At 44.1% G+C, this 15,569-nt stretch overlaps 1 protein-coding gene across 3 annotated transcripts in view; it reads right to left on the bottom strand.

Moving 5' to 3' along the window:
• Positions 1 to 15,569, bottom strand: part of MARCHF8 (membrane associated ring-CH-type finger 8) — a 99,005-nt gene that overhangs the window by 7,570 nt on the left and 75,866 nt on the right. For 2 of the 3 annotated variants that reach the window (XM_075758380.1, XM_075758381.1), the window contains exons 4-5: positions 4,155 to 4,234; positions 864 to 1,044 (exon numbers count right to left, since the gene is read on the bottom strand). In XM_075758380.1, the coding sequence (XP_075614495.1) occupies positions 864 to 1,044; positions 4,155 to 4,234 (261 nt within the window). Of the gene's footprint in view, positions 1 to 863; positions 1,045 to 3,002; positions 3,849 to 4,154; positions 4,235 to 15,569 lie in introns of all 3 variants that reach the window. The other variant, XM_075758382.1, reaches the window with a different exon arrangement.

The raw sequence follows: 15,569 nt of genomic DNA, 5'->3' as shown, positions 1-15,569 counted from the left end.
GCAGGACAGTATGAGAAGCTGAGAAGTCCTTGACTACTTGGCAACGACTAAGAACATCAATGTGTTATCAACATTATTTTCATCCTAAATCCAAAACACAGCACTATACCAGCTGGTAGGAAGAAAATTAACTCTATCCCTGCCGAAACCAGGACATATCTATACTTTAAGTCACCAGATTTATGAAAGGTACTTTTCTATAAACCAGAAATACAGGTTCTAGCAAACTGAAGTACTAAAAACCTAGTCATTCACAGTCTAAGGAAAGGTAAAAATAAAACCATATTGATTGGTGAACCTTCTTCTACTTACACTGTAACATTTTCACCAAAATAGGCTTGCAAAAAAGCTACAAATTTTAACCAAATTACACTCAGAAAGTGTGATTTAAAGTTTAACCTGAAATCATCATATTTTCAAGAGAACTTAAAAGCCATGTGGATCTTGGAGCAGCAAACTAAAGCAGATAATAGTAATACAAACCTCCATATTTTAAAAAAAAGTGAATAGCTGCAGAGCAAATACCTTTGTGTATCAGCTCTAAAATGTAACTGTAAAGAAAAAAAATCAGGTTGCTGCATGCATATATGTAAATGTGTGTGTATGCACATTTATACACAGAGAGCTGCCAGGCTACAATAGCTAACTGTCAGAGCTGGATCCCACTGATTTGCCAGGCTGAGTGTCAATTTAAATCCTTTTGCACCTATACAAAACTGACGAGCCTTACTGAGGAGCCACAGAAACGTGATAAATACATGGGGTGGGGGGGTGCTGCGGGCTCATGGGCAGGGCCTGCCTGTTTTCAGAGCGGATCTCTGTTTAAGAAAGCATTTCCTTGGGGAAACAGGTCTTGTGCCTACCTTTCGCAAAGGCTTCAGTTTTGTCTCCATGATGAACTCATACTTGCACAGTTCACAGCATCGCGTATCTGAGCTCTTGATCCATTGCTGCAGGCAGGCTTGGTGCACAAAATGAAGACTTCCCGTGCAGTGACAGGGGGTAATCAAAGGGCTCTCATCATCTCCTTCACAGTGACATATCCTGAATCAGAAGCAAAGCTGCTCATTAGGAGAAGAGGAAGCAGAAAGGATGTGGAAGAGGCATGTAATATCTGTGATCACACACGGTCGTCCATTGAGGATCCTGAGACATACATATCAAAGAAATGCGTTCCATAAAGGAACTACAACTAAGGAACTCCCTTGCTGTGCAAGCACATACACAGGCACAAAATAATTGAGCACAGACACTGCTAACTAGACAGCTGCTTTCTAACAGATGAGGCGGACACATAGAGCCTGACAGAAATGCAGTATCCAAAACAAAAAACAGGGTAAGAAATGACAATGCTTCATCTAGAACAATAGCACTTAACTGAAAATAGCATTTAAACAGACAGACAGCACTTCCCAAGACAAAATATGCACAGAGAGGTACAGCTACTCATGGATCATGAGCTGAAACAGAAGGCAAAACAAAATTCCCAAACCAATGGTGAAACAGCTACCCCAGTATCATTAAGAGTTAATTTAGACAGCCTGGATTTTGCACAAGAGAAGTGATAATTTCTAGTGCCAATTGCTAAGAGACAGATCCACACTGCAAAGCTATGGCACTGAATCTCCCCAAAATACACCTACTCTAAATGGACTAATGGTTTTTCTCTCCAATTCTTACTTTGCAAGAGCTGCTAAGGAAGCATCAGGTCTGCAAAATTCCCCATTTCCCTCACAGCCTAACTGTGCAGATGGCAAGGACACCTGATATAGTGTTATTACCAGGTGCTGGCATTTGATTTCCAGGTTCAATTTATACACAACCCTTGGGTTGCATCAAACATCACTAAGAGCTTCTAACCACATGGAAGAGGTCACGAATTGAGAGGAGGATGGTAAGGGGCTCAGGGAATGAATAGAAGTTACTAAGCATATGTAAAGTACACCCTGGCATGCTGCCATCCCTGCCTGTTACCGAAATCTCTTACTGATGTGTAGCATCTTGCCTCTTCCGACCTTGCTGATAGCTGGCAAGTGGAAATGAAGGAGTGGGCTGATTATAACAGCATCTTGTTGATGACAAGCCAGTACAGAACTAGATTTTGCTGGTAATGAGAGGGGGAAATCAAATAATATTGGCAAGTAGCAACAAAGCCAGCTTCAGAAAGTGCTGTCAGGGAGGAGAAAGATTAGGATTGTAAAATGCTAGGTAGAGGGATGGGACATTTCCTCCTGTGCTTGGTGACTCCTGCTCCTCAGCCACATTTTGGAGTTGGAATGGGGCAGACCTGCAGACAAGTCACCATGAAGACAGTCCAGAGCTGGCTGTTCCCACCACGTCTGCACATGATTAATCCTCTGTAGTTGAAACAACGACACCCATCCTTTTTGGACCTCACACTATAGACATCACACATGCTCACCACTAACACCCAGCGCTCAGATCCCCCTTTTGATTAAGGCATCCAGAAAGCCCTTTACAAATAAAAGAGTGTAGTGCAACACAAACTGTGAGGAAAAGATGAAAAAAAATAATTTTAAGCTATATTGACCTGAACTCAGAAGCAGTTTTCAAACAGTCTGTTTTCCTCCTGACTCCCCACCCTCTGACCAACACAGCAGCGACTGTCAGGACAGCACACTGCTCATTAAAAGCTAAGACGTGTTCAGCTTGGCCTTTAATATGCGTAGCTGATTCTCTCATGATATTCCCAGTTTGGGCACTGGTAAGAGAAAAATACCATCTCAGAACCCCAAACCTGAAATAAATTGCAAGAGAATTTATTTGACTCCAAAGGAAATTTTTTTGCTTAGTAGCCTTGTTAAGTGCATCAGAGGGGTGCAGGAGAGCAAAGAGAAGGCTGCATGCTTCATATTGCACATATTAAAGCCAGGTGACAGGGCGAAAGAAAAAACAGAAACAGCACAAAGACAGGGGAAAGCAGAACGGTCACCACCGCACATGGGAAGGCTCAAAGGTAGGCGGTTCTCTGGTAAACCAACCTGCAGGTATCCCCCGATGTGGACACAGGGGAGAGAGGGGGGAATTTTTCTGAGAGGGGGGAAGGGCAGTCAAGGTCACTGTCCTTCTCAACTGAACAGAGCGGCGCCCGCTGCTCTTTTGTTTTCAATTTCACTGAGGTGTTGTCCTCAAAGACGTCATCATCTCCCATATCATCAGAGCAGAAGTCCATGCTTTCCACGAGCACGCTGGAGGATTTCTCAGCTTGGAAGTGATTGGAATAGCTCTCCAGTTCGTGGAACTTATGCAGGCTGCTGGTGCTGGAGGTGTGGGAGAAGGAAAAAAGGTAACGCAACAGTTTTTTGCTCCTTGAGGTGTCATGGTCCACTTTGTCCTCCAGCAAAGGGATACGTACAGCGCTGTGGTTGTCTGCTCCTCCCGATGCACTTGAGTAGTTGGAAAGGGAAGGGATATAGGAGTGCTTAGAATTGCTAAAAGAAAGAGGCCTGAGATTCGGCGGTTTCCTCTCTTTAAGATGAAATTTATTAATCCTTAAACACTGCTCTTGAGTCGGGGTCAATTTGCCTTCCGAGCGTGTTCGCTCCACATAGTCAAAGCACTCGCTGGTGCTCTGCGCCTTCTGGTCCACGTCATTGAGGGACTTGGAGAATTTCAGAGTGTGGGTGGGCTTTACATTCTTAGCAGACCTGAGTGCCTGGCCCCGATCCTGCCCACGGGAGTTTCTCTTTGCTGCATGTAATGTGTCCTGACAGATTACTGTCACAGTGACCCCTTGTGTCAGAGGGCTCTGGCAGTGAGGATTTTTCAAGACAACAGCAGACTGCACTGGACTGTGATGACAACACTCAGAAAACACTGCACTGGAACTGCATGCAGAACAGTGGAATAAAAGCACAGAAAGTAAAAAACAATTACATAAGAGAACACATATAATTAAAAGTGAAGAAACAAGAATTATGGCTAGTGTGGGAATGGCAAACATAGCGGGGCCAAACAGTCAGTGGGATTCAACGAAGCAGTGTTAGACAGCAGTCGAGTCAAACAAATGGGATGCTTCATATGGGAACCCCACATCACTTACTTCCCCATACACGTGCTTTTTCAGTTTTGTTTTTTTCTTAATTCGAACCTTGCACGAGCCTCACTGTAGCCATGCAAACAACACACTTTACCTGCAGATGTCCTGGTTGGATGGTGTAACAGAAGTCCGAGAGAAGCTGTGAGGGGCAGAGATAGAGGTTGGACTTCCAGCCTGTAGTGAAATTCAAACAAACAAACAAACAAAAAAAAAAGCAAGTCACAAGTCAGAAAAGCCTGGTATGCACAGCAATCACCTTCAGGGTTAAACAGCATGTGGAGTCAGGTATCACTCTACATCAGATATTCAAGGGCTAGTTGCAAGAAATTGGTTTTGTTGTCAAATGCTAGAAAGGGAGGTCACACAGCCTCATCCTTGGAAACGTAGTAATCAGATCAGAAAAGCTTTCCCCCAAGGTCAAATGCAGCCATCTCTGGAGCGGAACCTGCCAGCTGTCAAACACTGCACGTAACAATAGCTCAGGAAACAAGCAATGCTACAGTAATTAGAATAATTAGATGGAGGTGTGTGTATAGACTAGTCAGAATTTAGCTATCACATAATAGCTAATCCTTCCACTTATAATGATGACAAGAGATTAGAGGCTTGAGGTTTTTTTTCACAAGACAGAACCATCAGTAATTCAGTAACTCAAACACTATTTGGGGACTTATTTTCCGTACTAGCATACGCACACGAGCACCATCTGCCAAACCAGACCATTCCCTGAAGTACTCTTTGTACTTTGTGAGGCCTTTCACCCTGCTCTTACTCTGACAGGGCCTTCCACCTACTTGGAGAATAGGTGGAAGCAGTCACATTCGTAAGACCCAATGAGAGCACAGTGAGAAATTGAATAACTGAAGAATTCAGAATTCAGCTGAACTAACTTGTGTTGGGTTTGCGTGGCAAGGTTTTGGTAGCGGGGGGGCTACAGGGGTGGCTTCTGTGAGAAGCTGCTAGAAGCTTCCCCTGTGTCTGATAGACCCAATGCCAGCCGGCTCCAAGACGGACCCGCCGCTGGCCAAGGCCAAGCCAATCAGTGCCTCTGTGATAACATATTTAAGAAAGAGAAAAACACTTAGAGAGCGCTTTTGCAGCCAGAGAGAGGAGTGAGAAGATGTAAGAACATCTGCAGACACCAAGGTCAGTGGAGAAGGAGGGGCAGGAGGTGCTCCAGGCGCCGGAGCAGAGATCCCCCTGCAGCCCGTGGTGAAGAGCGTGGTGAAGCAGGCTGTCCCCCTGCAGCCCATGGAGGGAGGATGAGGGGGTGTAGAGATTCCACCTGCAGCCCGTGGAGGACCCCACACCGGAGCAGGTGGAGACACCTGAAGGAGGCTGCGGCCCCGTGGGAAGCCCACACTGGAGCAAGCTCCTGGCCGGACCTGTGGACCCGTGCAGAGAGAAGCCCATGCCGGAGCAGGTTTTCTGGCAGGACTTGTGACCCCGTGGGGGACCCCACGGTGGGGCAGTTTGCTCCTGAAGGTCTGCACCCCATGGGAGAGACCCACACTGGAGCAGTTCATGAAGGACTGTAGCCCGTGGGAGAGACTCACGTTGGAGAAGTTCATGAAGGACTGTCTCCTGTGAGAGGGACTCCATGCTGGACCAGGGGAATGATGAGAGAGGTCCTCCCCCTGAGGATGAAGAAGCGGCAGAAACAATGTGTGATGAACTGACCATAACCCCCATTCCCCATCCCCCTGTGCTGCTGGGGGGTCGGAGGTTGAAGCTGGGAGTGAAGTTGAGCCTGGGAAGATGGAAGGGGTGGGGGCAGGTGTTTTAAGATTTGATTTTATTTCTCATTCCTCTACTCTGTTTTGCTTGTGACAATAATTAGTGAGTGATCTCTCCCTATCCTTATCTCGACCCACAAGCTTTTCATTATACCTTTTCTCCCCTTTCTAGTGAATGAGGGGAGTGATAGAGCGGCTCTGGTAGGCCACCACAAAAAACAAAGCTAAGCTTTTGGCATATTTAACACTTAACAGACAAGCCTCTAAAATCAATCTAGCAAGAACAATCATTGTCTCAGAGTTGGGACTCAATGGGCTATTATGATAGGCTTTTTCTGCCGCTATATTCTGTGGGTCACTAACAGAAACCTCTCAACTCTTCCTAGAAGCTTTGACAAGGAGGAGACTTCCATTGCTAACTTTGTAATAGAGAGTCTTTAAACCTGGATCTCCCATGTTCCACAGCTTCTGGACAGGCTGTGCCACTCATCCACTGCCGCAAAACACTGCTCAAATTTCAAAATTCAAACAAAGGTATACAGCTCTTTTGATCTGCAAAGCAAAGCCTGAAACCCAGGAAGGAACGAAGCAACCAGCACAACAACAGAGGTGTCAACACCACACTGGGCTGCACAAAAACGAGCACAGCCAGCACAGACCTGGGCCAGGCAAGTGTACAAAGCCAGAGTAGGACAGACTTCAGGTCATGGAAGGTGTGTTGCCACAAAAGCATGCTGTGCCCAGCCCAGTACTTCAGCTTGAGACGCCAGAGCTAGCTCAGCCATCACTGCTTGGATGATCTTTGGTCATGGTGCAACACACACACACGCTCTATCTGTCTCAGTACTCTTCCATTCTATACTTATATTATACTCTATTTACTAAAAGCCCCTATGGTATATTTAAAAAAGGCTGCTGCAGGCTTTTACACTCTCATACCAAAAGCAAGGTTCCTTGTCACGCAATATACTCTTCTTTTTGAGAGAAGATGAGTATACTAGGATACACATGCGACTTTATAAATACAGATACTACTATCATTTTTCATATTACAGGACTCATCTGTTAAGGTTTTTTCCTTTAGCCAGCAGCACTACAGAGAACAATGTATTTGGCCTCACATTGGGATGTCTCAGGTGCACCAAGCCTGAAAAAACAGGTATCCGTTTACAGCTGGGTCTGCAAGAGTCAGGGGCAAACTCACACACCTCTTGATCCGTAGCAAGGCACTGTAACTTAATTCCCATCCCACTCAGCTAGGTACATGTATAGAATAAAAAAACCCAAGAGAATAACCTTGAGCCAGAAAGCAAACTGAACTATGTTATGACTGTGACAAAATACATTAAAGACTTAAAGATCAATTATTGGCTTTGTCCTGGAAACTATGAGTCTTTACATTTTACACCACTTGCAGATGCTAATAATATAGGATGCTGATCATACCGTAAGGTGAATTCAGGTATTACTTGGAAATTTGCTCTCTGTTTGATGCTTAACCTCTCCTAAAAGAAGGTACATCACTGAACTCAAATCTTATCTTTTAAAAAGAGTTTATGCAGTAATTACATTTTTTAAAGAAAGACCGACCAGTTAGTGAAAGACCTGACACCCTATAATCTGCTGCTATAATTATGCAAATGAAAATTAATAAGACTTAAATAATGAATTATTTAAAAAGACATATTTAACAATTTTCTGAAAACAAAATATTGAACTAGTAAAACAGCATGTTGCATTCTGTCATGGTAACAGAGCCATATATTGTTGGAACAGAAGTTACAAATCAATTAATAAATCTGTCTTAGGTTTTATGTTATGAGCAAATCACAGAAGGTAACCTGCTTAGAATGAATCCAGCCTTTCTACTTCTTCACTTTAGCAATGAAGCTTTAAAAAAACCCCAGACAATAGTATATATGACGTGACAGTCTAATGATCCAAAATTTCCCCTCTGAAACCATGCCACTAGTTTCTTGATCCAATTGCCTGGCACCAAGACAAGATCAAAGTCTTGCCACTTGGGAAATCAAAAGGCTGGGACAAACAAGAAACTGTGGAATTTCATTTGCATTTCAAGCTTACTAGTCTGTTTCTAGATGCCAGCACTGTTCAGGACAGCTTACAAAACCCCAACATCTGAGGCACATTGCCTTTTCCTCCTATCTTCCTGCTTCAAAACAGGAGGATCCTTTGCTCCATCTTCATCCATAATGCAAATGCAACCAAAATATGAACAGAAGTTAACACATTTGGAAAAGGCACTACAAAAGAACAACGAAACAGTGGAGGAAGTTACGCCCCACCCTCAGTTTAAGTTAACATAAGCTGTGGCTACCACCAAAAGCCATGGTTCAATGAGCCTCCAGCATCTCAGTCCACCCTCCTTTCCTCCCACGCTTTTCACTCGTGAAACTATTTATGCAGCTGCATTGCAAATCAGATTAGGATAGTGAGGTAAGGTAAAACTAACCACTTCTTTTACTGAGCTTGTTTAATACCAGTCACTTCCCTACCTTCAGCTGCTGGAGGAACACCAGTCAATTAGAGCAATGAGCCTCTAATGGGGACGCACAACTCACTGACAAGAGCACAGTAAAATGCAAGCTGCTGCCAAGAGCCCGAGAAGTTCTGCCAGTCCTAGAAGCAGAAGTGCATGCAGCTGACACTCACCAGTCTACACAGCTCGCCTGGGTTTACTAACTCAGATAAGCAGCTATCAGGCAGAGAGGTGCCACAGAAAAGGAGAAACACTGGCAGCCCTGGGCCAGAACAGGGCAAAGAAGAGACAATGTGGTGGGTGAATGCAACAGAGAGGTGGGTCCAGCTAGCTTGGAGGTCTGATGTTGCTCCTATGCAAGGCTCAGCTGGGAAGAGGCTGGGAAAAGAAGCAATCAAAGCCTTCACCACTCTGTAGCTTCTGGCACACACACCATCCTCAATGGCACAGCAGCAGCCTCCCAAGTAGCAGCACCTTTGGTTGGCTGGCTACTTACAATGGTGACAGCAACAGTAGGTTTTAAAGCACTCCTTGTCATAGGAGGTTTCTGCCATGCTCATTATGTGATGGGTAGCCCAAGCCTTGACAGCCTGAATTCAACCATTCTAACCCCAGAATCACTTACTGAATCTCTGTGGACTTTCATGCCCTTCACATGGAAGAATATCACCCCCAATGACAAGCCTTGGAGCTATGTGCTAGTGAGTTACCCTGCACAGCCAGACTGGTTGCCTAAAATAGCTCAGGACTAAAGGTCAATAGTTAGTTAATTGCATATATTGACATTCCCATCTAATGCAATTCAGTGAGGTCATGGTGTGGTCTTCTGCACTGGTATTTAGATGATCACAGCGACTCTGAAGGCAGCAATCCCTGGAAGCCTACAGCGCTCTGGCGGGTTGCCATCAGGAAGATATAAATATATATCTTTTTATATATATGTGTGTGTATGTGTGCAAGCATATATATATATATGTACATATGTATTTATATAATGTGCTGCCATAGCTGGTTGTTCTCATTCTGCCCCCACTGCATGAACAGTGTGATCTGTTCGTAAAAGAACTCAGCCTTTTCTGATTCCCTACTTGTGATTACATGCTGCACACCAAAAAACAAAAAGCCCACCCTGCCTCACAAAATAAATTCATCTTTGAAGTGAGCCATAGTGAACATGCCAATGGCTTGGGAATATTCCAAGATAATCTGCTTATTTGAGATGGCACTTCTGGGTACAGTTGCTGTCGTCTCACTCTGGGCTGTACTTCTTTACTAACAATTATATCTCATTTTAAAGAACAGGGCCTATCACATTCTAAGGACCTTAATAAATTATTCATTGAAGGTAAAAAGTTAGAAACAACTTGACTCCAGAAGAATTACTCCACTGATTTGAAGTTTGAAGGAAGCAAAGAAAGGTTTTCCCCCACACCTGCAAACTTAATCATTTCTAGGTGTCACATGAATAGAATCAATACTGTGGCTCTACTATTTGTGCTACAAAAACATCTAGAAGTCTCAGCTAAGGACCTGGAACTAACATACTAAGCACTATACACATTTAACAATGGAGCACACCTCTCCTTTGGGCAGACAAAGAGTTAGAGAAGAGAAGCACAATTTTAAGTCTTTTACTCTGGAGGAACTGCAGCACAAGGAACTTCAGACAAATACAAATTTAGCAATAGAGCAAGGAGCCAAACACTCCACAACCCAAATTTCGACCTGGCATTTTGATTATAGGTTTGCCTTTATTTTACACTGTGAAGAACCCATTTCAAAACTATGCTCTTCTGGGCTAAACAATATATGAAATAAGAGAGCAATAAAAATCCTGAAAGGTAGCTGCACTTACTGTCAAAAAGACAGATGCTAAAAGAAGTCTCAAACACCACTAGACCACTGCAGCAGTCTCTGTCTGCCTCTGTTCCCTGTAAGAACCACAGGAGCACAGTGATGGTCTCCACTGAGCCTACTCCAGCTACCACCAGTCCCTCTGGGGATTAAAGAGACACAGCTAATCATAGTAAGTGTTGGTTAAGTGGAGACATCTCCCACCACTGCCTCAGAGTTGTCCTGAACCAAGCACAACCAGTGATCGAGGCCCACTACCTTTAACTGGCCCCCGCCCCGGCCCCACGCAATCCCCCCTGCACTTTTTCAGCACGGATATCACAGTGCTGTGATCTGCAATGGGCCGCTGGGAGTTTTGTGTGTCTCGGTATTACCACATCACAACGATGAACATGGCAGAGGCACATGGGAAAGACAGAATCAGAGGGAGCGTTACCACGCCCTGTGTTTTAGAAGAACTCATTGCCAAAAAGCTGTTTTATCTCTCTCGTGCAGATCCCATTTAAATGTGTATTAAGAAGGCTGCTGATAGAAACGGACATTGCAGGTACTTATCTTGCATGGTGTGTCTCCAGAGGCAGCAAAAGCCCTAGGCTCTGCTCCCTCCTTAGTGTATACCACAGAAACCAACCACCTCATACCTGTTCCTCTGGCAGGATCTAAGTATAGACAGTGATCTAGGAAAGAAAATAACAGTGACGGAGGCCTTGTGAAAAAAGGCACCAAGTGCAAGGTGCTCCTTAACTAACCTGGCTAGTCTTCAGATAGGGAAAGGACATCTACGAAGAGTCCCAGGGGATCTGACTCTAATCATGCCACCCCTGCCATGTTCACCTCCCCTCCCTTTGACAGGGGCAGCCCCAGCCCTGTCTCATCCACAGTAGCAAAATTCATTTCTGCCTGCTGGGCTGAAAAGTCCTGAGCCCGAGCTGAAGGCAGGCAGGGAGGTCTCGATTAAACCCAAGGGACACATCCATCATTTCTCTTAAGCCACTGCAGAACAAATACAGTTGCTTTCCTCCAGCTATCCACCAGGATGCAACATGTTTGTGTTTTTATGCTTTCAGCAAGTGCTGTATTCCATGTACACATTGGCTGATGGCTCTCACTGAAGTGTTCTGCAGCTGTGAAGTCTCCAAAGCTCATCTGTGGAACAGACGTGGTTGTTCCACTGCACGCATGCCGAAGGAGGCCTCCAGCTGAACTAGCACACCCAGCCAGCAGTGCAATGAGACCAACCGGCCATGCCGAGTGTACTAACCTGACACTTGAGATAGCCAGAACAGGCCAGCTATGGACAGACTGGATGTTGTGAAGGGCAGATAGCCCTGCTGACAGGCTGCTTGTGAAAGCTCTTCCTAAATACCAACATGGCAGGATCAAACTTCAGTAACTTCTGGTCTTCACCATTAAATTGTCCCTACCAGACTCATACCATTTTGACTCCCAGCACATATTAAAATCAAGTGTCTTTATCTGGGATAAGATGCATTATTAGACTGGAGAGTGGATAAAAAAAACTGGGGGGAGGAAGGAGCAGTGCGAAGAAGACAAGGGAAAGAGGCATCTGAAATTTTCAGGATGATCAACTCCACCATATAATTTTGGCAACAATTCAATAGGAACCAGCAGTCAGCTGCTGGAAGAACTCTGTTCCATACTTTATATAATGTATATGACTATAATTAAAATTATGTCTAGAAGCTAGGAGCAAAGCTGAAGTCAGTTTCCCCTCATTCTTCCTAAAGAAATCTAAAGGAGGATTCTGGCATGAACTTTCTCTAGACATACCAGAGCTGAAGGCATTAGTGAAAGGAGGCTCTCTCTCCTTTCAAAATCTCCCCAAGCATAATTCAACCTGCCTATAGCACAGGATTAATGTTGACTAAACCTAGTAACAATTGCACAGGTTCTGCAGGGAGAAGGGGGGGGGGGGGAGCAATTTGACTTTAAAATCTTCCTCAAAATACCTTGAATGAGCTGAGAGAACAAAAGAGGAAAGGAAACTCCTGCAGTTCCTCCTTCACAGGGTGCCCTCATACCTATACGAAGTAAGAATCCAGGCTTAGGAGAGGGGATTTATCACAGCAGAGGGAGACTATCACACTCTTTACGAACACAACTGCACCGTGCCCCAGCATGTGATTCCTTGCTCTTGTGGGTGGGGAAAAGACCATACTTTAATCTTCACACTACAATTTTTCCTGTCTTTTCCTTTCCCCAATAGCTCGATAGAAGGATTTTTTTAATTTTTTTTTTTTCTTAAAGCAACTTCTGTCTCCCTACCCCCAGGCTTATGTACCTGAACAGAACACCTCCAAGCAGCAGTTCTTTTCAGTAAGCCTTGGTCATCTGATAGACTACAGGACAGCTAAGCTCTGTGACTGAAAAATCTGGACTGCTTTTCTACAGAAGAACGCTCACTGAATCCATCAAAGCTTCAGGCAACAGTGGACGTGTGTATTCATATGCTTTTCTAAATCTGTTCCAAGCTGATGAACAGCCTAAATGGATTTTAAATTTCATAGCAAGCTTAGGCTACCACTTCGAGTCTGCACTGGATGCCATTCAGCCCAAGAATAATTTAATACTTTATAGTGTGCTTCTGCTCAAAAGATAAAACTGTACAGGCCTTCAGAGAAGACCAAGCATTTACACTTTTTAAGGAGTGCACTTTTGATTCCTTTGCTGTGATCCCAGTATTAGCATTTTCAAAGTTTACCCCTTAGAGGGTCTGGAAAATAAGACTACAAAGTGCTTTCCCACTATGCTAAAATCATCCCTCCAGAGCAATGAGATGACAGGAACAGCACACAGATGACCCAAAGATATTTCCATACATCACATCATCAGTTTCAGAATATACCAGACACTTTAAAGCTAAACATTATCACTAATTTGAGGATAACTGTTTACAGACCAGCTTTGTTAGTGACCTTGTTTAATCTGCTTGTAAGCACAATTCCTTTATTCCTAAGAGCAGAGGGCATGAATTACCACCACTGTGAAAATCCCTTTTTTAGCTGCTCTCAGTGACTAGCTGTGTTTTAGGGTCGATTTAATCTATATTTAGAGGATGAAGCTTCTATGCTTCTATAAAGCTTAATTATTTCTCTATGTGGCTTGTATGATGAAGGCACTTACCAGTGAACGATGGCTTCTTGGCAAAAATGCTGGCTTAGGGTAAACAGTTGAGATGTGGATCTGGGCTGTACACCTCTGTGCCAATCGAGGGTGTTTCAAGAAGCATCACTGTGCTTGAATGGGGCAGTTGGGAATCGGGCTGTGCCCAAGTCCCGTCACTAACATCAATTCAACCTGACTTCAAGATTTACCTTTTTTTTTTTTTTTAATTTCAAAACAAACATAGAAAAGATTCCAGAAATTCAAATGTTTCACATGGAGCAAATTTAAAAGGAGCATTTGAAATACACACACCAAAAAAGCAAAGAAAAGCCTGGAGGAATGCCACATCCCCCAGCGTGCAACAGACTGTACAAAACCTAATGGCACCATATGAAGATCCTCCTACGTCTTATTCCCTACTCCTTTTTCTGCTGCTTCTGGCCTCCATCCCTAGCCATGTATTCAGGTGATTGTTTTTTCTTGGCCTGGCCACATGTACTAGCATCTCTTCAGCCTCTCTTAGCATCTGCCTCTTGGAGAACTGCCTTTTTGCCCCTTCCTCCTAAGACACGGCTCCACCTGGCCCCAACACTTGGGGTCTATGTTTGGAGAGGTCCTGCTACCTTTACCAGCTGATCTCATTTTCAGTGGCACCATCTGTTTGCCTCCCTCCTTGATCACTTTTAGCCATAGGGCATTGCTTTCCTTGGTCACATCGAGTAACACAGCATCCTCTCTTGGCTAGAGGCTGAGTTCTGACTCAATCCTCTCCACTCACACTGCATTGTGCAACTGAGAGCAGTGGAAAGATACACAGTAATAATCACAGTGGGTTCATAATGACATAGCAGCACCAGAAAGGCTTTGAATCAAGTGTCAGTGCCAAGCATTTGTAGCAGATTTGCTACGTTGCTACACTCTAAGCTAGATTTGGGTGGAAAAATAACAGCTGAAACAGTCATTTGCAGGAAACGTGATCATTATTTCTGTACGCGCACACACACACCCACCCCCACCCCCCCCCATATCTGGAAATGCAGCATATAATTGATTAAACTCAATTGTGGTTAAATAGCTTCTCTTAAAATGGTGTAGTATCAACAAGGTCTATGGATTTCAGAAAGGGCTATACAGGCAGCCAGGCATTTCCACACTTTTTCCTTTACATGTATTCAATCTGCCTTATTGGCCAGGTTGTTACGCTATTTTAAACAAAAATAAAAGGCACTTTCCTATTAAACCTCAGAACTAATGAAAAATTTTCCATGTACTTAAGCTTCCACGCAGCATCCCACTATAATCTTTCCTGTTTTGTCCTACAAATTGCTTGCAACAGCCAACCCACCTGTAGACTGCAAAATAAATTGAACTACTTGGATGTGCAAGGCAGCATTCGGATGTACGAGGCAAATCAGGGGACTGTTTTCACTGATGAGACTTCTACCTCTTTCCCTTGTTAGAAGCTATCTCCAGAGTGGAGTAAATGCACAGAACGGATCAGACACAGAGCCGACAGAGAAGCAGTAAGAGCATCAATACCTCTGGGAAGCTCATGTTTGCAACCAAGGAGTCTCACCCATTGAACTGGAAAAGCTGACTTTTGCTCCCCTTGAGAACTTTAGCTATTGCAACACACAGCAATCATGTTGAACGTTTCAGTGTTTCAAGATGAATGCAAACATTGATGTCTAACTTGCCAGCACTCCCAGGAGAGCTTTGCCAGAGTGCAACGTCCTTCCCACTGCACTGCCACACTACCAGTTCTCGATGAATTAAGAATGAACTGTGCAGCTTCATACGGGTACCACACTGCTGCTGCCAAAAGGCTTGTGCTGAATTTCAGACACTCTGGGAAAAGCACAATGACACTTTATGATAAAACTACCATCTCTGCTGAACAACGCCTGAAAATCCAATTAAGGATACCTAGGAAGAGAAGAGCCAGGGTAAGAAGGAACAGGCATAGTCCCATTTTAGAAAAGCACAGATGAGAAGTTATACTCACATGGTATTTATTTCAAAACCCTTTCTGTGAATGCACATTTTCAGTTACTGAATGCAAAACACAATCCCGCATCAGTCCATAACAACACCTTCAGCTTGGTCAATTCCTTGTGCACTGGACAGTTGCCCTGTTCATTATTTAAGACACCCAGTAATCTTGTCCTTCTATTCCAAAGTGCAAGTTGTCTGTGCCCATAGAAACTGTAAATTAAGTGCAGCCACTGTTTCCTCTGCTGGAGATATGCATGAATAGCTTCCTATATCCTCAAGTACCCAAAATAGAAAAAAG

The sequence above is a fragment of the Balearica regulorum genome, chromosome 7, assembly GCF_011004875.1.
Source record: "Balearica regulorum gibbericeps isolate bBalReg1 chromosome 7, bBalReg1.pri, whole genome shotgun sequence".
Lineage (NCBI taxonomy): Eukaryota > Metazoa > Chordata > Aves > Gruiformes > Gruidae > Balearica > Balearica regulorum.
Note: the sequence above shows the minus strand (reverse complement) of the source record. Positions and strands in the feature narration are given on the sequence as shown.